At 38.8% G+C, this 23927-nt stretch overlaps 1 protein-coding gene across 1 annotated transcript; it reads right to left on the bottom strand.

Annotated features, from left to right (window-relative positions):
* Positions 1-339: 339 nt before the first annotated feature.
* gna15.1 (guanine nucleotide binding protein (G protein), alpha 15 (Gq class), tandem duplicate 1) lies at positions 340-22804 on the bottom strand. Its single transcript, XM_084723091.1, has 8 exons — positions 22534-22804; positions 21228-21400; positions 17429-17613; positions 16950-17104; positions 14413-14541; positions 11811-11940; positions 9685-9838; positions 340-1490 (listed from the first exon to the last, which is right to left on the bottom strand). Exons 2-8 carry the CDS (start codon positions 21376-21378, stop codon positions 1285-1287), a joined length of 1110 nt encoding a protein of 369 aa, XP_084579217.1. The 5' UTR covers positions 21379-21400; positions 22534-22804; the 3' UTR covers positions 340-1284.
* Positions 22805-23927: the final 1123 nt, after the last annotated feature.

The raw sequence follows: 23927 nt of genomic DNA, 5'->3' as shown, positions 1-23927 counted from the left end.
CTTGGAGACTGTTAACAGCTCTAATGGTCAGGATTATATCTATCTAATATCTAACTGCGATTATTTTAACTGATAACAGCAGCAGTGAGTCAGGATTCAGTGTCTTGCATAAGCGCACTTCAGTAAAACAGATGCATGCCAACAACAGGTTGATCGCATAATCACCACCCTACTGCCTCCTTACCCAGTGTGCAGCTGCTTTACAGTACACTTTAATTGGTATTTGACTAAAAAGAGAAAATTAATTAGGAATATAAATATTATAAAATGGAGGAAATTGTGCTTCAACCTGTGCAAAACTCTTGAACAGAAGCTAGAAATAACCATTTGTTGAAGCATTTGGTTTCTACATTTTGAAAGTACAGGCGCTTTTCTTTCACCCACATCACATCTTTTTTGATTCTGTCTTTGCTTTTTATGACTCACTGCTTGTACTGGCTGTGGAGCACCGTGACCATCTGACTTGAAGTGAATGTAACAATGTTATCACATACTGTACTGCTGTTATGGCACGGTCAGGAGGCAGTTAGAGTCTTTCTGTGCATGATAATTGATAGAGACACTGCTGAACAGATGTGTTGAAATAAGATAATGTGTAGGAAATATTGTTGCTGTGAGATAACTGTAATCAATAGGGATTTTGGTACACTGACAGGAGCACAGTGTTCGTGACTCTGTGGTGACAATCACAGAGAAAATCCCTAGATTCAGGATGTCTAATAATAATAATAGGTGCATTAGATTTTAACTCAGGTATTGCCACTTACGGTTCAAACTGACTGTGTGTTTACAGCCTGTGCGAGCATCTTCTATACCTGAATGTACCTGGTGGATACAAATAAAGCATTTAAAATGTGTGTACCAAAGCATGACCCCATCTCCACTTGTAGAAGTCATTACTCTGTTAATGGCAGCAGAGCACTTCATAGCATCTCTGCCCCTGCTTCAATTATGGATCAATTCAGTCATTGCATGATCCAAACACTTCTTCACCTTTTAGAAAAAAAACAAAACAATCAAAATTGTGAAAAAGCTGCAGGTGGAGAGAGCTGAGTATGATTACTGGTCCTCGATGATCCCCAATATCCATGAATTTATTCAGGACTTGTCTCTTCTACCTCCACCTGGATGAAGGATGGGAAATGGTCTGATTGTCATTGAGAAGTGGAAAAAAAATAACATAACATTTTGGCCTTCATCTGGTCCTTTGCTCATACAAGTAAATAGTCCAGACAGTTATAAGAACCTCTGCTTGTCATCTGTTTTCCACTGCTGAGTGAAAGTTCAGATGACCCCATAGTCCCTGAGCGACTTGAGCAGCACTGTGTCCTTGACGTCGCTGAACACCCTGCGGATGTTGTTGGTGTCTGTGGCGCAGGTGAAGTGCGGGTAGAGAGTCTTCCTCTCCTCCCTCTTGTCGTGGTTGATGGCCTGCTGCTCGTACAACTTGCATATGTAGTTCTTGGCGTCCTCAGGGTCTCGCTTCTTACCTGTAACAGAGGTTAAAAGGAGATGAGGACAAAGGAGAAAAGTTTGCACACTGTGAGGCTCAAAATAAATCATTTAATTCTCTTTTAGGATATTCTCCATTAAGAACATTAATCTGTGACTATTCTCATAACCAGTTCATTGTTTGAAAAAGTAATTTTTCAGGCAACAATAACAAATGATCTCTACCTCCAGCTTTTTCTTGGTCTCATGAGATAGTAAATCTATAATTTGGGGGGGTTTGAATGTTGATAGTCAAAATAAGGTATTCGAAGATGTTAAATTTATGGAACAAACTAGTAATTGAGACAATGATCAGTAGATTAATCAGTAATGAAAATAATTGTAAGTTCAGGTTGATAGAGAAACAAATTAAGCTACTGAAGTGAAGGAGAAGTTTGGAAATGTTTTCTTTATTTAGCTACACATATTAGAGACTAGAGTAGATGAGATTAAAATAGATTATTACACGGCTTTATTAAATACTCAATTCTGATTGGTCAATTGCAACATTCTGTTCTGTTATGACTGTATAGCAGACTGTTGCTGTGTAACAGCTCCGATCATAGACTCTAGAGGAACAATTAACCATAAATAAACCAAACTTTCATTGTTAAACCACCAAAATTATTTTAAAATTCATTTTTGTGTCAAATAATTGATTTTTTTGTACATAACCATATAACAAGCAGAATAATGTACAGTGGTCAAGTCACTATTGTGAAAGAAAGCCATAAAATCTTTTTTAAATTAATATTTTGTCACATATATTGCTGTGCAAAAGTTTTAGGCAGGTGTGAAGAAATGCTGTAAAGTAAGAATGCTTTCAAAAGTATAAAATGTAATTGTTCATTTTTATCAATTTACAAAATGCAAAGTGAGTGAAGAGTCGGTCAGGGATTTTGTAGGATCATAGTCAGGTGTTTGATTAACCAATTATACCAAACAGGTGCTAATGATCATCAATTTCATTTGTAGGCTGAAACAGTCATTAACTGGAACAGAAACAGCTGTGTAGGAGGCTTAACGCTGGATGAGGAACAGTCAAACTCTGCTACCAAGGTGAAGTTGTGGAAGACTGTTTCATGTCACAGGTCAAACACCATGACAAGACTGAGCACAGCAACAAGACACAAGGTAGTTCTACAGCATCAGCAAGGTCTCAGGCAAAGATTTCAAAGTAGACTGGGGGTTCATGATGTGCTGTTCAAGCTCTTTTGAAGAGGCACAAAGAAACAAGCAACACTGAGGAGTATAGATGCAGCGGTCGGACAAGGAAACTTAGTGCAGCAGATGAAAGACACACTATGCTTACTTCCCTCCCAAATCAGAAGATGTCCAGTAGTACCATCAGCTCAGAACTAGCAGAAACCATATTAAGTAATAAGTATTATAATAATAATACTTATTTTTTACTTATTTAATAAGTATTTCTGTAAAAGGAGTTGGGGATTTGGTCATCCTCAATGGTGTCCTCAATGCTGAGAAATACAGGCAGATATAGATCATGCAATACCATCAGGGAGACGTCTGATTGGCCCCAAATTTATTCTGCAGCGGGACAGCTACCCCAAACATACAGCCAATATCATTAGGAACTATCTTCAGCGTTAAGAAGAACAAGGAGTCCTGGAAGTGATGTTATGTCCCCCACAGAGCCCTGATGTCAACATCATGGAGTCTGTCTGGGATTACATGAAGAGACAGAAGGATCTGAGGCAGCCTACATCCACAGAAGAATGAAAAAAAAAAGAATGAAACTTAGTACCTCTGTACTCATTAATAATCTCTCAGCTGAGAAAAGTTCTGCTTTATAATTTTCTAGTGGATGTGAGTTTGATGAAGCTCACAGTGCAAGCTGAGTGAAAAGATGATTACAGCAAGTTTTCATAAAGTTTATTTTAAGGACCGCAGGAATCAAAATAGCCCACATGATTTGCAGGACAAAAACTTTGGAGCATCGCAAAGGTAACAAGAGGCAGAATAGAGGGTCCAGTTTATTAGGGCTGCAACTAATAATTATTAACATTGTCAATTAAGTCAATGTCAATCAAGTCCATCATGCTTTCAAACTGAATGACTCCTCCCCCTTCTGAAAAAAAGGCAACTGAAAAATTGGATACTTAGAACAATGATATCAATGTTGTGTGCAATATTACTTTTTCAAAATCTTGTGAAAAACTACTTTTCAATATTTTTTTGTAAATCATTACATTAAAAATCAGGTGCAACTTCCTTTTTATATCTTTTTTAAAGTTTATTTAACCTTTTTTTTCTTTTTAACTTGTCTTACTTCTGTTGTTATTCTGTTAGGCACTGGTTTTTGCATTTACTCTTATACTCATTTTTTGTGTGTCATTTTTCAAGCAAAACTGCCAAACAATTGCTGATTCCTGCTCCTCAGACTTCAGGATTTTCATTTTTCTTTGTCATTTATGAAAATAAAATGACACTTCGGACTGCTGGTTGAATGAAACAAGCTTTCAAAATAGATTACCTTGGGTTGAGGGAAATTTTAACGGTTGTTTTTATTATTTTCTGACATTTTATGGGCCAAATGATTCATTGATTGATCAAGAACATTGACAAGCCAAGTAAAATAATGAAAATAATTGTTGGTTGCAGTCCCAACTGGACAGAAAAAGCTGCAAATCCTACATTTGGAAAATCTGGAAGCACTGATTTATTTGGAATTTTGGCTTAACAAATTATTCTGACTTGTTTCATTAATAGACTAATAATTTAATTGACTAATAATTGTAGCGCTAGTCCAATTCAGTCCAGTTTCTCATTGTGTGAACACGTGAGAGGACTGCAGGGCTACTTAACAACAGCAGCCTTCGTGGTCAGAGCAGCAGTAAAAAGGGCCACACAGTCTCCACACAGGAACACAACAGCATTAGCAGCAAATAGCAGCCGATGGTGGGAACTGCTCAGAGTTGTCGTTAAGGTTAAATTGACATCAAGGAGCCTGACCCTGTATGAGTCATTATTTTACCCTGCTAATGCTGATGGTAAAACACAGTGGGCACACTGTGCGCGCACACACACACACACACAAATAATTGCTCACAGACACCAATTCCCACCTTGCACACACACACCTGACACATGCACACCCAGAGGTTTGCGGGGGGTGCAAGGCTTGCAGGAAGCACAGTATCTGTCTGTGGTTGCCATGGGTAACAGAGGGAGAGAGGGTGGTGGTGGGGTCTTGGGGGGGGGGTGGAGACTGTTAAGGCAACGCTCTACAGCCTTTCACACCAGCAGAGCTACCGGCTATAGCCACATCATTAAGCACACCAAGTACCTGGAAGTGACTCATTTGCAACTCTGTGTGTGTGTGTGTGTGTGTGTGTGTGTGTGTGTGTGTGTGTGTGTGTGTGTGTGTGTGTGTGTGTGTGTGTGTGTGTGTGTGTTCATGTGTGTGTAGAGAAAGAAAAAAAATAAAGAGACAAAGAAAGAAAGCTGAAAGCTAAGAAACAAACAAACAAGCTAAAACACTAATGATTGCTGCCTTTGCTGACACCAGGACAGTGACAGAAGGACAACCTTTCCAGTTCAGAGTGAGGGACATACTGAGGCTGAAATCAAATAATTTTTTGGGGGAGAATGAGGCATTATTTCCATTGAATGCAGTAGGATGCAATAAGATAGCTGCGTGCCCAAAGCAAATTGGACCGAGAAAAACAACATCACAACCCTTTTTTTTGGGTCTCGGACATGATTGTATCCATGTTGTAATGAGAATGCACACCTGCAGACAAAGTGGCTGTTGATGGCGGTGAAATCTGTTGAATAGGATCTGACCCCAGGTTCCATCTTGAATTTTGTTGCAAAGTCTTGTTTGAATGTCTCAGGACAGGGATTATACCACAGTGAAATGGCCAGTGCCTCAGATGCCCTGGAGTGTGGTTGTAAAGCCCCTACTATCTACACGGCCAGTTTGTCTCCCCCTGTTCGGAATTGGCCCTTGAAAGAATAATAGATTTCCTATTTAAAATGCCTGGGACACACTGCTTGCCTGAGCAGTGCATGTGTTGCAAATAGTCTTGCTTCTCATTTCAGCATCCATGTTAACAGGTGAGTGCAGCCTGTGTGCACAGTGCATCTGCAGCAACGCTTCATCTAGAGATTTGGTATCCCACCTATTTTTTTCCTGTGGGACGTGCAATTCTAAGCAAAAATAGACTGAAAATGATCGTATAACGTGAGATTTGGACCCAAGTGCAGCACACTGCACAACAGGGATCAGTGGTAATAACCTTTATACGCAGGCAAAATAGGAACTTGAGCAGACAAAAAAGCACAGGTAAGTTTGTTCTTCAGGCGGAGCAGAGCAGGCTGCCGAAGCAGCAGAGCAGACAAGAGACAAGCAGCAGGGACGTCGGGACCAGGCGGAGAAGTCGGGGCCAGGTGAGCAGACAGTCTCTGGGCTGCAGCAGGCAAAAGACAAGCAGATGGAAGCACTCACGCTGAAGCTTGGTCAGAGGAAAACAGCCACAGGCAGCTGGAAACCAGAGACACTGATGCTGAACTCATGGTCATGGACAGAAGGCTGGTGAGTTCACTGGGAGACAGACGATGCAGGCAGGGTCAGCAACAGGAGATCGGACAAGAAAGGAGTCCTGAAAGTCTTTCATAAATGCTGCAGAACAATCTGGCCAGGAGTGAGTGTGCTGGAGAGGCTTATATACTGGGCTGATTGGGGATGAGCTGCAGCTGAGCTCACAGGTGAGTGGAGTTGGGCTGATGAAGTGAGCTTGGCTGGCAGGTAGAGTGGAAACTTACTGAAGTAGAAGAACAGGAGGGAAACTGGGAGAAAAGAGAACCGAGCAAGGGAAAGTGGGCCTGCAGAACTGTTATATCGTCATCATGCCAGCAGCATAACACTTTCACTGCAATTTCAGTGTCTAAATCTGTAGAATGTGTCACAGATATGAAAGAAATCAGGTGAAAGACAGTAATTTCTCTCTCTTTCTTTGGATTATTCATTCATTCATTCATTCATTCATTCATTCATTGTCTCTAACCACTTATCCTTCAAGGGTCGTGGGGGGGCTGGAGCCTATCCCAACTGACACTGGGCAAGATACAGGACAAGCCACCAGTTCATTGCCGGGCTTCTTTGAATTACATTGATGCCAAATTGACAAGAAGACTCTTGACATATGACATCTTTTATCATGTGTTTTCATGGACACACAAAGAATTGTTGATATGTCATATTAATCCTAAAAAGACTTCTTAAAGGGAGTTTGGTGTAATATTTTCCTTCGATAGCGCAGGGAGCTTTTGTTTAATTCAAACCACTAATATTGTGTGTGTATTTTTTAACGCTTTGTTGGCACTACACACACACACTAGCTAACTGTGGAAGCAATTTTATGATGATTGTCTGATGTTTTCTGTGGTTAATTATTGGTTCAATTAATGGTCTAAAAATGCATGTTTGTATTGATTATTGAGGGTGGCTGATCAGGTTAATTAGCTAATTGTACTTTAACAAATACTGTCCTCATACATGTAATTATCACTTATTGTTATTGCTCCATCAGTTTTAGCACTGGTGCCCTACATTTTGGCCATAATGCTCCATTAAATTTGTTTTTGTAATTTCAAACCTGGTTTTCTGTGTCAGTATTCTTAGGGCTGTAGCTTTTATGTTTTGTTTTGTTTTCCACTTCAGCAATACACTAAACTCCTATTTCAGCCTGCATGAGTCTCATGTTTCAGCCTTCCTGATGTTTTATTGCCTTTCTTTGTCATTTGTGATGTAAAAACAAAAGATTTACACAGTCAGAGAAAGTTAAAGTGTGTGTCTTGCTCATAGTTAACTCATAAAATCCCAGCAGACTGCAGAGCGAAACGCCCCTGTCCGTCTGCTGACAACACTGTCAGACTCAGAGTCAATCACAGTGGGCGGAAGTTACAGAAGAGGTCATTCTGCCATCTGGTTCAAAAGTGGTTTTGCCAACTTCACTGACATTCATCACCAGAGCACAGAGCGTTGGAGCAGCCACTGCTGTACTCCTTTTTCTATAATCCTTCTCCTTTCAAGTTTACAACCTGCCATGCTGTTGCTCCTGCAGTGCTCTGTGTGCAGTGACGCTAAAGCTACAAAATAAAAGTGCAGACATTCAGCTACAAAATGGCGAGATGACTCAGGCTCTTCTTGTGTGATCAAAGCATCAATTTCTCCATGGCAGCCCTACAAATACAAAATGATAACCACACAAAAACACACGCACATATGCCTACTTTTCAATGCATCTGGCATCAAAAGTCATGGAATAAAATCTGTCTTTAGTTTGTGTGCTCCAGTATACTTCAGACTAATCTGAAGTGTCTCTTGTTACTCACCTAAACACGGCACAGGTAACTTTCTTGATCAATTTTACTAAAAGTTTGTAGCTCCCCAGTAATGTGTGGAAACTAATGAGTGTTTTTTAATCCTCCTTAAATAATCTACTGATCATTTTATTCAGTGATAGTAGGGCTGCACAATTAATCAAAATATTATCAAAATCACAATATGGCAAAGCGTTTTTTGACTAAAGAAAAATGTGTGACAAACACACATAATGTAGTACTGTAGTGCTGCAAATGTCACATCATCACAGTAAAAATGGAAATTGTAATGCAAAAATGATCATTCCCATTTTTTGTGAATCATAACACAATCACAATATCTGTCAAAACAATCACAATTTGATGGTGTTTTTCTTACTTTATCATGTAGCCCTAAATAATACATTAACTGTTCAGCTCATAAAATGTCTCAGTGTACAGTGTTGCTCGTAGCACTGTGAGGTTGTACTTGGCTAAATGCTAATGTTAACAAGGCAACATGCTCATGACAATCCTAACATGTTAATGTTTAACTGGTATTTGACTTAAAATGTTCACCATCTCTGTTTAGCATGTTAGCAAGACATCTGCTAATAAAACAAAGTGCAGTTGAGGCTAATGGGAATGTCATTAGCTTTGCAGGTATTTGGTCATAAACCAAAGTATTTGGTGAACTGAAAATTTTACTTGCTTCTGTAGCTAGAAGAAAAGTTAAGGGACCACCAATGTTGTGTGAGGGGGGTCTGAACCAAGTTTCATGGTACTCCATCTAATACTACTAAAACATATTTAACTAAAAAAAAAAAGCCAACATCATGGTGGCACTAAAGCACTCAAGAAAAAAATCAGGTTATCACTAAAACCAATAGGATTCATTCACTGGGGTCCACAAATGGACAAAATTTCAAAGCAATCATTTAAGATATCTCACTCTGGAAAGTCGTGAACCGACCCTCCAAACTCCTTGTTTGATCCACCAACAATCCAAAACCCAAGAGTCTTCAGTTTGTAATAAAAACTGCAAATCTCCACATTTGTTTAGCTTGACAAACTAACTAAAACCAACTAAACTGAATACCAGAACTTCAATCATTTATTTAATCAACTGATTATTTCACCACTTAGTTTATTGTCGTTTCCATATGTGAAAACTGCATCTCAAATGCAACAGCTAAGCTCTCTGTCCCAAAATACAAGTTTAGTGGATTGATATCCTCTCTTTTTTTGTCAACAGTACTCAATGTCCAGATAGACCCAGATCCAATTTTAGTAATCCTGGTTAATCCAAACATGTAGGAAAACTAAAAGAGGAACTACAATGCCTTGTGGCATATGGCCTCATCAGTGCAAAAGAGCTACTCCCTATTATTCTGAGAAAAGTTCCAACACTGAAATTATGGCACATAAAAATGATGTACACGCTTCACCTTGACAGAATCTGATTTATCACTGGAGGAAAGTTTTTAAATTTTGAGAAAATTTGGCAACCGTTCTCTCATCTTGCAGCAGGACTCAAATCTCAACCGCAGTCTGGGGTTGGGGTGCTGATATGGTAAACAAGAGGAGAGCTGGAGGTCAGTTATGGGTAAGAGGTCTTATTTTTTTTCTTTGTTTATTTACTCTATTTTTGATGTGTGGGAAGTATGTTTTCCTCTATTTTGATATCATGGTTGTTTATATGGAAAAGAAGCATGGCAACATCATATTTGTTATTTTAAATGATGTGTCACAATAAAATCATTTGAAACATATTTCAGCACTTATGTAGTTAATCCAACAACGGCTTTAAGTGTACTGTAACCTCGCTATAAACTAAACAAATGCACACATGCATCCACAGCTTACCTGTGAAGCTGGGGAAGTATTTCTGCAGGTCAGAGGTCTGGATTTTGTCAGCCAGGATGTCAGTCTTGTTGAGGAAGAGGATGATGGAGGTGTTGAGGAACCATGGAGAATGGATGGTGGTGTAGAACAGAGCCAGACTCTCATGCATACGGTTCTGAGTAAACACAGAGTCAAATATTATACTGAAGGCTGCAGCACTGCAGCTCAATAAATGGGGGGAGATTTAGTTGTAGATAAAAAGATTACACCAATAAGTTTTTTGAGAGATGATTTTGACCTGAACATGAGTTCTCAGGCACGGTGAGATGGATTTAGACGACTGAGGATGACGCAGTAAGGAAGGAGTTCTTTAGAGAGAGGAGGGGGGAGTTTATGGGTGGTCAGGAGCACACGGGCCACTGTGGAGGTTAATGAATGTGGCGGACTAAAAAATGGCTGGGAGAGATAAACGGCTTAGTGACAGGATAGGAGGGAGGAGAGGACAGAAGGTGACAGAGGGCTGAGGAGACTGAGGAGGGAGAGCTTTTCTTGTGCGAGAGTGAAACCTGCTGGTGGATGAATGAAATGACTGCAGTGACGACGACAGTGAGAAAAGGTTAGGATGAATGAAGATGTATAGATAGATAGTTCTTGTACTTTACTGAGGTATTTCTATTTCATGATACTTAATACTCCTCCACTAAATTTCAGAAGCAAATATTTTACTTTTTACTCCACTATATTTATCTGACAGTTAAGCCCCTTTTACACAGGACTGAAAACCTACTCACACCTGGCTTTTTTGTCTTCATAGAGAAAAGGGTAAAGTCTGCATTCACTCCCTGGTCAAATGACTCTTCAGTAGTCACAGGCTGCAGCTGCGATCGGCATTGATGTAAACATGACACCTGAACGGATCAGTCCTGTTGCACTTCTTACATTTTACTGTGGTTTATTGTACGTCTGATCTTTTGTAATCAAACCACTTCCACAGAACTGAAGTCGCTCCACTTTTCGGAATTAACTCCTTCAACATAATATTGCTATTATCACAACATGTTTTTTTATTGTATTAAAAATGATTATATATCGTAAACAATACTATATGGCACCCCTGATCCTGACTGACTGACTGATATCAAACTTCACTGTGGTCTAATATCAAGGCTGCAGGGAATCGTTTCTTGCGAAAATCTCAGAGGTGAAATGACAAAATAGTTGTGATGTTTTATGATGTTCAGTTGTATTCCAACGACAACAGCAGGTCAAAGAAGCTATGTGACTTTCATGAGTTTTTCTTTAAGTCTAGTATGATAACAGTGTGCACTTTACTTCCTAAACAGCCATAGTGCTTGGAAGGGTGAGCTTGATTTATGTGTCCAATATTTTTGTAAACAGTTCAAATGTTGTCGAGCAATCTAGTTACATTTTTTCTTCTAATTTAAAACAAAACAAAATAACATTTTGCTAACACTCACAAATGATTATGTATTGCACTTACACCATTTAAATAAATCATTTGCTATATATGATGTTTTCTCTTCACCCCACGGGCATTAAAAGATTGAAGGTGCGTTAAAGGGCGCATGAAGCTTGGGGCGGTAGGAGAACAATATTAAGCAATGAACGTTGGAGTAGTAGTGCCGGCCCAAAACTTCCATCTACTGTCAGCCCTGGTTACTAGTTAATAAAGATGAAATTACCAAACCGTATATAAAGAAGTTAGAATGAGCTCCACCTCAATCAATTATATAAGTAAAAGGCTATTTATATGTTAATGCAGCAGTAATAACAATCCATTTATATAGGACTGCAATTTAAGATTTTAATTTTCGACTGATATATCAATTATTTTTTTCAAATAGTCAATTATGCTTAGTCTATGAAAGATGTTCATCAGGGTTTAGCAGAGTCCAAGGTGGTTTTCAAGCTGCTTGTTTTGTCCTACCAATAGTCCAAACCTACAGACATTCAGCTTATGACAGATAGATATGTAGAGAGGTAGAGTGGTAGATAGAGAGATACTCTCAGAGAAATCCTTTTCATCAGGTCATTTCCATATTTTGTCCACTTTCTGCTGAGGTAAACTGAGTGAAGGGCACATCGACAAATTTATGACAGCACAGGTACACATTCAGTGCTCTTACAATGGTTTCTCTCTCCTCCAGGACCTGGTCATACTCGCTGAGGGAGGCCAGGAAGATGAGTGAGGTGACATTTTCAAAACAGTGAATCCACTTCCGACGCTCTGACTTCTGACCGCCCACGTCCACAATCCTGTCAGGGACCAGAGCAGAGGAACAGTTAGAGAGGACAAAAAGAAAGCAGGTTGGGTAACAATATTCAATCTTTTTATTTGGTGTCTTATTCAGAATTAAAGTAGGGCTGCCACCTGAAAGTCAAAGATTCAAGTCATCGGTTGGAGACCCTTCACTTGTGAAGAAAGTGTTTGCAGCAGGTGTTGCACATTTCCAATCTGTCATTAGAAAATGGGATTCAGCTGACAAAGTTCTTAGTCACTTGGGTACGGCCCTAAATTAAGGGCTGCCTTGCTTGCGCTGCCTTGCTAAAGAGTGTCCTAACAGTAACTGATGAGGATAAGGACATGCTTACTATCACTCCCAATAAGGATTCAAATGGGAACTGATCAGTTCTGATGCAGTTCGCAGTTCAAATTAAAGTACATAAGATATATACAGAACACATTTTCTATTGTTCCGGTTCTGTATTTCACATTTGAAATAAAGCTATGATGATGAGGTTCAAGGTAATCAAAATTTAATTTTAATGTGTTTAAATTTGCTGACAGGCAGTGTCTTGTAAGTCCATGTAGACTGGGCAGAGGTGCATCCATGACAGATTTGTCAGATCCAGTGCGCTTGAGTACAGAGCCAAGACAACAAAAACACTGCAGCTACTCAATGCTTACACACTGTTCTCACAGCCACGTGTGGCTCTCGCACAGCTGCTAATAATCCAGCGTTGCCTGTTTGTGACATGAAGTGTACCAAACACCTACAGCATGTCACCTTCTAATGTGACATGCTTTCACACCAGAAACAACCATGTCACATCACTCTTTCTTCCTCATTTTTCACAGCTCAGTGTGAATCTTGAATAAATGTGGCATGCATGTTCATGACAGGAGTAATTGTGAAATAAAACAAGCTCCTATTTCAAACTGTGGAATATTCAGTTGCAGGAGAGATCAGTGCATCTTTTGGTGATTGGATTTTCCTTTCAGAACTGTGTATTAAAAGAAATTAAAGGACTGGTTATTTTAAAACACTAAAATTAAAATTGAAATACAAGGCGAGCGTAATTTAAAAAAATTGTTTGATTTTCTATTCTGTATAAAAAAAAAAATTTTTTTTTTTTTTAGAAAAAAGGCCTGTTTCTTGAGTCTTACAAATGATGGTTCACTTGAGCACAGTGAGATTTATGCAGATGACAGGCCTTGTTTTGTCATGTCTAAAATCATATCGGTGTAGATTTCCAAAGACATTTTAGCCTGGACTAAAGCAACATGGCCACATTTTTTAGCTTGTAAATTTGTGATTAACCAATTAAGCAGCCTGATTGCTTGGTATTTTGAGATAATCAGCATCACGCAAGGCTGATAAAAAAAAAGTCTACAGACACATCTGCAGGCAGCTTTGTCAGTGTGGCTACTGTGGAATGACCACTCACCCTTGTGAGATTTGGAGAGGACTACGACTAGAACTACTTTCTATAAGAAACACAGTAGTTCCAGCAGAATCTAAAGCAGTTCTACTGCAGAAAGAAAGTAGTTCCTACATGAAACTTTTCACAAAAAGGTCAGTGGATTTTTTTGACCAACTGGGTCATGATTTTTGGAAAGAGAAACTGGTTTATAATTTTTCAGATGTATTTTTTGGTGCTTGTAACAGGACTTGTTGCTAAGAGAAGGCAGACATCTCTACAACCAGTGTCTCCAAAACTAGGCAACTCACACCAAAACAGCATAAATGTCATAGCCTTCATCTAGGGCTCAGACCCTTTTCCTCTAAATTTTGACGGTGGCTGGCCTCGAGTGTCCATAAGCTGACTATGGATGTAAAATCCATGAAAAGAAAAGTCTCCAATGAGAAAAGAGATTTTAATAATTGCAACTCCAGACAGATGGGTTTTTTTTTTCTTTTTTTGGTCAAAAATGTCTCTTTTGATTGTAAAGACTGGTGACCCCTGGTGATTTCATTAATTAATCTAAAACAACACGTTACTGGCTAAGATAATCATGAATATTAGAGTGTAATCTTTAATATTGGCATCATCAGCCACTGAAAAATTCATATTGATCAACCACAATTGTAAATGACCATATCCGGTAACAGAATCTGAAAGAAACAGAGCTTTGTTTGATTTTGTGACCAAAGAATCGATATAAGCCTTTTCTTCAGTTTATGTTGTTTTGATCCTGAACTGTTCCTCATGATTCAAGTGTCATTTTATTTGGGAACACAGCGTTCCTTTTAAGTGAACGTTGATCTTTGTGCCCCGCACTGGTGTTGGATAGAAACAATGCTAATACATGTACACTTCCCGGCAGGGGCTTTTAACGCAATCAGAAACATGATCCTACACACACACACACACACACACACAGAGAGAGAAGCTTGAGCAGACAAAGCCGCAGTAAGAGTCAATAGTATTTTTTTCACAGTGCAGTGAATAGTGTTGGTATTAGATTTGTCCCTCTGACAGGCTGGTAACCTGAACACTGGTCACCTTAATGTGATGGTCTTAATGGTGAAGGAGTAGTCGTGGATGCCTGTGGTGGGGAATCGCACTCGCAGCACGTCCTGCTCTGTGGGGATATAGTCTGGGGCAGCGATGCGGTCCAGATTAGTCATGTAGCTGAAAGACAGAAGAAGAAGGGGAAAGGTGCTACAAAGTTTGTTTCTGCCCTGTAGTAAAAAACATATTGCCCTTTGTTGACATCACATCCAGCCTCCACTGTGTAAAACAAACTGAAGTGACAGAAGATACATGATGAACTAGTGATGATTAAAAAAAAACTGTGATTAAAAATACAAGAAGGGAGTGGAGTGAGTCCATATCAGCCTGTGTACAGATGACGGCTTTATGGCTTGTGTTGATATAAGCTGTCATTAGCTAATGTTGACTGCCTGTCTCTTATCATGCACACACCATGATGATTGAGCTGCTGGGTAAACACAGAACAGAACAGCAATAGAAAAGAGAGAAAACACAGGCAGGCTGAGTTGAGCCTTTGTTCTCTGACACATCAGATACTTGGAGCGTGAAGCTCACACCTCCTACTGTATGTTTCATCTTTTCATGGTGATTAAAAACACGCACTCTGAGGGTAACTTTGTGGTGATCTTAATGTTGACCAATTTAGGTTTTCCTCCTCGCTTTTAAAGATTATTAATGAAGCAAGTCTCTCAGGACAGTTGGCTGTTCTCCTCAAATACTGGTGGTTTCAACATGGCTGAAAAATGTCTGGATACAGAACAGTCTGTAAAGAACTAGCCCCCTCCAGTGGTCTCAGGACTGAACACACGATACAAGCACAAAACCTACTCCACAATGAAACATAATGATGTGCAGCTGAAACAAAAATCAAGCAAATTAATAATGCGATTGGTCTGAAAATGTGAAAAAAATAAGGTGTCTGAAAAAGATGGTTTTTCTTGAGATCACAAAATAAAACTAAACTGATAACTGATTTATCACAAAATAAAAATTAAAAGAAACACTGAGAATAAAAAACAAGAAGAAACAGACACAGCTTCTCCTCCGTACTTTTTCATTAAAAAAGGAGAACAGTAAGATACAGTAAGCAGAGCTTGCCAAGACGACCATTTTTTGCTGTGTCCACTTGTACATTTTGGTACAAAGGTCAGATGTGGCATTAAACAAACAACATATCAATATGTCACCATATTTTGTTTTGTGGTACCTTCGCTGGTACTGAAATTGTAATATTATTACTGCTGTTGTACTTTACAGTATATTTAACTATTTAACTTGTGTAACAGTTAAGGCTCTGATTATCTGTTTTATGCCTCTTTGACACTAGAACTAGGCGGACAAGTGGAGAGCGCAGACCTCCACCATGGACACTAGTTCACTCATCTATGATACACCAATCTGCAAACATAGATTGTATCTCTGGTGGAGTTTATTGCAGACAATTCACATTTTGATATGAGTAAGAGCATAAATATTAGTTGCATAATGTGTGCGTTTCCATTTCCATAGCCACGCATTAGTTTGAGAAAAACACACATTACACATGTGGCGATGTTACAGTTCTCCCATGATACCACTGTCCTCAGGCGCTCCATAACGACTGTTTTCTGTATGACCTACATGTGTACTAACCCAGAGGATTACTGGTACCAGCCAATATGAACTGTGATATGGAGTCATCGTATTGCTATTGAACCTTTACTTGGATTTTAGGACGTATGCCCTGTCTCGCAATGTTAACAAGAGTGAAAAATACTTTCCATTAATGGGTTCCTCCTTGGCCCATGCTACACCCTTCCCACCAAGTTATAGTGAAAATCAGGCCAGTAGTTTTTCCATAATCCTTCTGACAAACAAAAACAAATAGCACAGAAAACAAAACATCCATGGCGGAGGTAATGATAACACATGCACAAGTTGTTGTTTGTTTTCCAAGGTCTTATTCTTAGTGCTGTCTAGCCATGCAGACATTTGTTGTCGATTAACATAAAATTATCAAATGTTTTGACAGTCTTTTAAAAATTTCAGTAATTTCTGATTCAGGATATTTTCTGGTTTCAGCTTCTCAAAACTGAGAAGTTGTTTTTCTTCGTCATACATCATTGTAAATTTTTTCAGAACATTTCATAGTCATTCATTGAACAATTAATCAATGTAATGAAAAATACAATCAACAGATTAATGGAAAATGAAAATAAATAAATGTTAGCTGCAACCCTTGTTTGAATATTTATAATAATACAATAATACATTTGCACTGTATTTTAAAGTATGCGGTAAATACATATATAGTACGAGATTATTTCTGCTCTTTGAGAAAGTATTCAGCCATTTTAGAGGTGTGTTTTCTTCTTTTCTAAAAGATGTTGTGATGTCCTGTCTTGCAGACTGTCTATCATACATTACACAATACATTCCTGTATTGTGATATCATTGTTGGCAACTTGCTGTGACAGTGTTTTTCATGTGATACTCTCTGATTCCCAGCTCTAAGGGTCTGTCAGGGTGTGGCGCAGTTTACAGATCGCTGACTTCCAGATACTCACTACTCTGTGGAGTCCAGGAGCTGGTACTCGCAGCGACGACTGTAACAGACCCGGATACCCATGTCTGCCCAGAGGCGGCGGATCGCATCAACGTAACCCCTCTCCAGCTGCGTGATCTGTACTGTGTTTACATCCTGCAGCCACTTAGCATAGATCTGAAAGACAGCAGGACGCTCAGCAGGTTAGAGATTTTCTGCGTGATTATTTCTCCAACATTTGCCTTAGTCAAGGATTGTGTGTGTTCATGGTGATAGTACCAACTTCTGTTTATAGACTACAACATGCTGTGTTTGTGTTTCTGCCCCGATGTGTTTGATACTACTTTGTAAAGTGGACATAATCCTTCAACTAACTTTAGCACACTTACCCTGAAGCCCGTACACCTGTGTCAACGTCTGTTTGTTTGTGAGTGTGTGTGTGAGATCGTGTGTGATGGGTGCTGTTGATGATGGTAGACGTTTGTGTATGTGCAACTCTACCTCGTTCTCTGGGTTGGAGTAGGGGATTTTGAGTGTGGTCATGGCTCCCGTCATGGCCTTCATGGCAGTGAAAATGTTCTGGAAGATGCATTTGGTGAAGGCCCTCCTCTCCTCCTCTGAGAAGCCTCGACCGTGGATGATCCGCATCTGTCGGATGAAGGTGGTTTTCCCGCTCTCCCCAGTACCTGAGAAAACACACGGGACGAACAAAAGTGTGAGCAGCATTATCATGGCATGAAGTCTTCAGTTTGAACCTGCCTGTGTGTTAGTTTGGGCCTTTGTTTATTCATGTTTTATCTGTGTCCTCATGTGCTTATTCCAGCTTCTCCACACAGCCCAAACACATACAGGTCAGGTGAGTTTTAAGCTGTAACATGCTCATAGGTGTGTTTGTTCTGAACATCTATCTGCAGGACTGCAACTAACGATTATTTTCATTCATTCTGACTATAAATTGATTTGTTGTTTTGTCTATAAAATATCAGAAAATGGTGAAAAATATCAATTAGCCCAAGATGATTTCCACAAATGTTTTGTTTTGTCTACAACTCAAAAATACTCAGTTTATTGTCAGAGAGGAGTAAAATAACCAGTAAATATTCCCATTTAAGAAGCTAAATTATGACTTCTTTTTGCTTAAAATACTACTCAAACCAATTATTTAATTATAAAAATAGCTGATGATTAATTAAATGATTGTTAATAATCAATTAATAATTGATTATTCAATTAATCATTGCAGTTCTACCTGTCTGGAATGAGGAACAGTAAGAGGAACATTTTACTTCAGTTTAGATTTCAGAAATGGACAAATCATTCCACCTCTACCAGTTTCTCCCTTTCAAATTATTTGAAGAAGCATAACATTTCTAGGAGATTTCTTTGTTTTGTGTTGTGTTGATGTATGAGTGTTTTCTTTGACGATTTACTTTAAGGATTAGAGAGGCTGCTTTCAGTTATTTTGAACGTTTCCCTGCGTGTAATAATGTCACTGCATGAAAATGTCATTTAAGCAGTCAAACAAAGACCCTCAACTTCATTGTCACCGCTCTCATCAACGCTGTTGCCAGCTGCAGCAGGCAGATGTTTTCAGTGAAAAAGCTCTCTAGCAAGTGAACATACTGTAGTAGGGAATTAAGCAGCTGATGAGAGGGGGTTAGGGTTATTCACTGTTGCAGTAAACTAAATTTCAGCAAGACAATACTGTGACTTATTGGCAGCGTTGTTTCTCAGGCCTTTAAGAAAAAACAGCAAACCATAACGTAAGACAAAGGTGAGAGGGTTGAGCCAGATGTTTCTCTTAAAGATCCTCTTTTTATGTTGATTTTTAGCCTCAGAGATTAAATTCAAATTCAGAGGAAGAGCCTGTGATAGAGATGAGGACCTGATTTAATCATTTTAATGAATACTGTACTTGATATTTTACAGCTTCCTTTACTTTATCTGTATTTCTGTATTTGAGAACAAGTTATCATTTAGTTGGGTTAGGTTTAGTGCTGTATCTGTCAATAAGTCTGCAAGAGGAAGCTAAAAGTCTTAGCTTGTTGTCTGCCAAACACTTTCCTGTAACTTCTCAGCACTGCTTCGAAGGATTAGCATATGATCCTCCAGCCAAACTGCTGGTTTATTGACAGTCCTGTTCCTATACATAAACCTTCTCACTTTTGTCATTCAACATAATGACTGAGGAAATAAGACTTGACAATAATTCAGTGTTATTATTTACTGTCTCCCCATGTCATTCGCAGGGTTTCCCCCAGGAAATTATTCAGCAGCAGTGATACACCCCCAAGATCCTCATCTCATCCTGTTCTCATTTAGTTTGCATGTCACAGACTAAACAAAAGACTCACTCATCAAATACGAGGCACGTGTGAAATCGCGGCCCTGCTCCGTTACACTGATGTTTTCTTTCAAGAATATGTATTAGTTTTCATGATGTGGTCTTTGTTTTAGTCCAAGTTGCCGACCTGCACACTAAAACAATAAAAAACTGCAGGAAACCAGCTTTAAAATCGTCATGATCAAGATGGTGCGGTTCACCGGTCATAAATCAACTATACTTTTGATAATCTGTGAAAAAGAAAAAACAAATATTTAGTGGTTTCAGCTTTTAAAATGTCAGAATTAGCTACTTTTCTGTTTTGTTTTGTTTTATTGTAAATTAAATATCCATTATAAGACTAAAACAATCTTATTCAATGTGATGAACATCATTTCAACATTTTATTACTTGATTTTGAAAAGGGTTGTTCCAGTACACAAAGTTCAAATATTCAAATAGGTGTAGGGAAGGAAACAATGGTATCACAAAATCTCAGATGTTGAATACTTTTGTTCCAAAACAATATTGAAAAACTGATAACTATTAGTGTATAAATTTACTGCCCCAAAATAAGAGTTCATGGAAATATTTGTTTTACAGTATCAGCCAATAAGTACAAGGGTTGCAGCACATGCTGGTAGGAAAACTGACAGTTATCATATCATCTAGGGCATTTAATTATACCATATACCACATAATATTTTATTTAATTATAATTAAAAATTCAGCCAAAAAAAGCTTTCTGTTTTTTTCATTTAAGGGTACTTGTAACCATTAATAATTATGTAATACCGTAAACTGTGAAACAGTGGTATTTTCTAAGACAGTTATCGTACTGTGATAATCTCATACCGTTGCAGTGCGAGTGCCTCCTTTGTTCATGACTTACAATGGAAACTAAAGAAAAAATAAATCAGAGTTTTGTGTTTGGCAGAGTAAATTTAAGTAAAGTTCCAGTTAGGCTGCAGCTATCACTTAATGTTGTGGTTCCCTTTGCTGTGAGGCAAGTCGAGGTGTGCTGTGTGATTTTTTTTTGACAACCATACATTATTATTGCAGTATACAACTAACAAAAGTTTTGAATACGTTTTTAATATGAGTTGCCTACTAAGTACAATATTGTTAATAAATATTTCATAAGTAATATACCTGTCAATTTTTATTTGGCATTAGTAAATAAAATTATGTGTTCACAGACTAATAAGAGCGATGATGTTATAGAGGCTATAAAGAAAAGTCTGAAACCCGCTGATTTAATCTGCCAGGTTTTTTCTCAATTTAATCTGATCTATAAAATACCATAAAAAAAATGGCAATCACAATTACACTGACCAACATGATGTGCTCAATTTACTTGTTTTGTCTTACTCAGCGTCCAAAAGGCAAAGATATTTTGTTAAGTGCCCTTAGAAAATAGTAGAAAAGCCTCGAATTCTGAGGCTGAGAGTGTGTAAAACGGCTCAAACAAATAATGAGTAACAAAGTAGTTAAATTTTCTTGATTAATTAACTAATAGTTTCATCTGATTATGTCCCTGTAATAACCCGTTACCATCCTGCAGGTAGTGTACCTGCCTCCATTAATGCATCAAAGCAACACACCGCTGCTGCCAATCAGGTCTGAAGACATCAAAACCAGCTGTAAACTGGGCCTGTAGGTTTGTGAACCGTCTCCTCTGGTTTTCAGGTAGCCAGTCCCAACCTGGACCATTCTTTACATACTCACATGGTGATACATGCTTTACATAGTTTTCTCTCTTGGCTGCGGGCTACCAAACAGGCCAAGCAGTTTTTAATTAGGGTGTTCCTTTTAGTGTCTTCATGGTTTGCAGAGTCATGCAGTGTCAGTTTGATGTATTGTGTTTGCTTGATAATAAATCTTTTTGGCATCATGGTGCTCTGATACTGCCACCATTACTGTAAAAGAGGAACAAACAACTGTGTGTGAGGTGCTGTCAGGTGTGCAGTCACTGACCCAGCAAGAGGATTTTAATTTCCCTTCTCTCCTTCTTCTTCTGTTGCTTGAGGATCCTCTTGATCTCTTTGTCGACGGCGACGGACCTCTTCTCCTCCTCGGACAGACAGCACACACAGGTGTGGTGGCACCAGTGCCAGCAGCCCGCCATGGCCAAAGGAAAAAAAACAACCCTGAAATGAAACGGTTAATGAATAATCAGCTGTAAATGAGATGGTAAGGACAATAAACTCCTTGTTAGAGGGATAGTTTGGATTTTTTGATGTGGGATGGATTTTGTGAGCTACTTAGGTACTGACTTAATAGTCGGTGTATTACCTACAGTGGACGGTGGTTGGCATGCCACCAGCTTGGAGGAGCAGACAGGGGGACCTGCATGGAAGCTAAGCAATGAACGGCTGTGAACAGGGTCAGCAACACAAGGTATTTTAACCACTTAAAAAAAAATCAATATCAGTTTAAGTGTACACTAACTTTAGAACTGTCACACAGCCTTTCCTGACACGAAACCATATAGTTTGTCCAAAACAGCCAAACTCCATAGACAAATCTATAGTTTTACCTTGCAGAACACGAGAGCTGCTGGTGTACCATTGCCTCAGTCTGTTAGTTTTTTGTATTTTGTGTCATTGTGTGACATCAGAGAATACAAACTGTGCTATTAAAACACAGAAGTCACACAATAACACAAACAGACACACAGATCCAGACAGCAATAGGCCAGCAACTCTCGTGCTCTGCAGGGTAAAATGACTGATTCTGCCTATGGAGTCTGGTTGATGTGGAGAGAGCAATATTTGACTTGTATAATCTTTTTAAGTGGCTAAAATACCTTTTGTTGCTGACCCCGTCACAAGCACAACAGTACATTTCTTAGCTTCCATGCTGGTTCTCCCTTCTGCTTCTGTAAAGTGGGGGCATGCTGGCCGCTTACTATGGATAGGTACCTCATACATTCCTACATTAAATGATGTGAATTATCCCTTTAAGTGCCCAAGGTCCATTTGATGTCCAGTAGTTTTTAGTTTGTATTCATAAAATCTGACAGGATTTATTCTAAAACACCCCTGCTCCCCCGGAAATCTTATTTTGAAATCATAATAGGTCAGAGGTTAACGTTAATGGTGTTTCAGTGTGGTTTCAGTACAACAGGAACTCTGTTATCGGTATAACGCCTACAGCCATCAATGTATTTAATATATTCACTTTGTTGAGTCATTTTTCAATCAGGTCCCGCTGCCATAACAATAAAAGTTATTAAGAAGAGTTTGAACAAACACAGAGAGAAAACAATACAACACCTTACCTCCAATCACTCCGTCACACTCCCTGAAAGCGAGCAGGTACACACACTGATTTCTTTGCTTGGTCCATTTCCCACCGTGTCCACTGTCCACTCCACCTGCGGCTAACGGCTAGCAGCTACTGTCGCACAAACAGCGTCATTAGTCCACTGATACAGAGTTAAAACATCCTTTTTTTTTTTCCAGCCCACACGAAACAACCTGCAGCTCGGTAAAGTCCACCGCGCCTACACAGGAATGCGAAGCCTCTGAGGTCCGCTGAAAACAGTCTGTAGCTGGAATGCGCTCACGGCGACGCGCTGCGGCAAGAGAGCGACAAATGACCGCAGCTGCGCCGGAAGTTTGGCCCATTTGTCGAGAAAATAAGAGCATGTTGTTGCTATTTTACTTACAGTAATACTTGAACTGTGAGTAAAAGAAACATTTGAGTTTTACTAATTGTAAAAAAGGAATATAGTTAAAAACATCACATAGTAATCATAGAAAAAAAAATGTATAAACACACTGTTTTTACTGTACAAATATCATTTGTCAAACAAAAATCTAAGCATTCTATATATACTCTTAGGACAGCCATTCCCAAACCTGAGAATGTCATGGCCCACAATTTTCTGCAGTCAACCCAAACCTTTAATTGCATTTAGTCATAAATATTTCAAAGTTATAAAAAACAGAACATAAAAACCTGCCTTTGTCTTTGAAGTATTCTTATTGTTTCAGCTGAAACACGGGTGTTGCAGCTATTTTAGCTATTTGGATCAAAATAATATGTAATATATAATATGTAATTTTCCATCAGTTGGGAACATCTGACTGACTGTGACCAAAGGTGTAACACGCTTAAGAAGTTGAATCCACAGAGTAGTGACGCAGTAGTTTTCTGCCCTGCAGAATGTGATCATTGTTGATGCTGACCGCTCTTTGGGTATATTGTTCCAGAGTCAATAAGTCTCACGGTTAATGCATGACGTGGAAGGATGTGACGGAATACACACTGCTCTGAATGCAACCAAAACTGCTGTGGCTGACAGCAAATTTAATATGATGGCTTTTGTCTATGGGAGTCTTGCAGGATGTAATAGGAGCTAAAGTCCAGTTTAAGCTGTCTTTGATGTCTGACACTAACATGAAAATTCCAGTCTATGATATTATATTGGCACTGTATAAATCAGTTTTTACAAAACTCCCACTAATTCTTGTGTGTGTGTGTTACATTACATTACATTATTAATACATTACTAATACCATTCATCAGCTATTAAAGTAATTTAAAAAATTAAAATTAGTGAATCATAAACTTTTTTAAATGTTTGTTTAAAATAGAAATGATCTCTGTGTATTTGTATGTTTAATTTACTCAATTCAGTGTTTAGTATGAGGCTGGTCAGTACACAGC

The sequence above is a fragment of the Lutjanus erythropterus genome, chromosome 7 (genome assembly GCF_056507025.1).
Source record: "Lutjanus erythropterus isolate fLutEry1 chromosome 7, fLutEry1.hap2, whole genome shotgun sequence".
Lineage (NCBI taxonomy): Eukaryota > Metazoa > Chordata > Actinopteri > Lutjaniformes > Lutjanidae > Lutjanus > Lutjanus erythropterus.
This window is presented reverse-complemented; position numbering and strand designations above follow the sequence as displayed.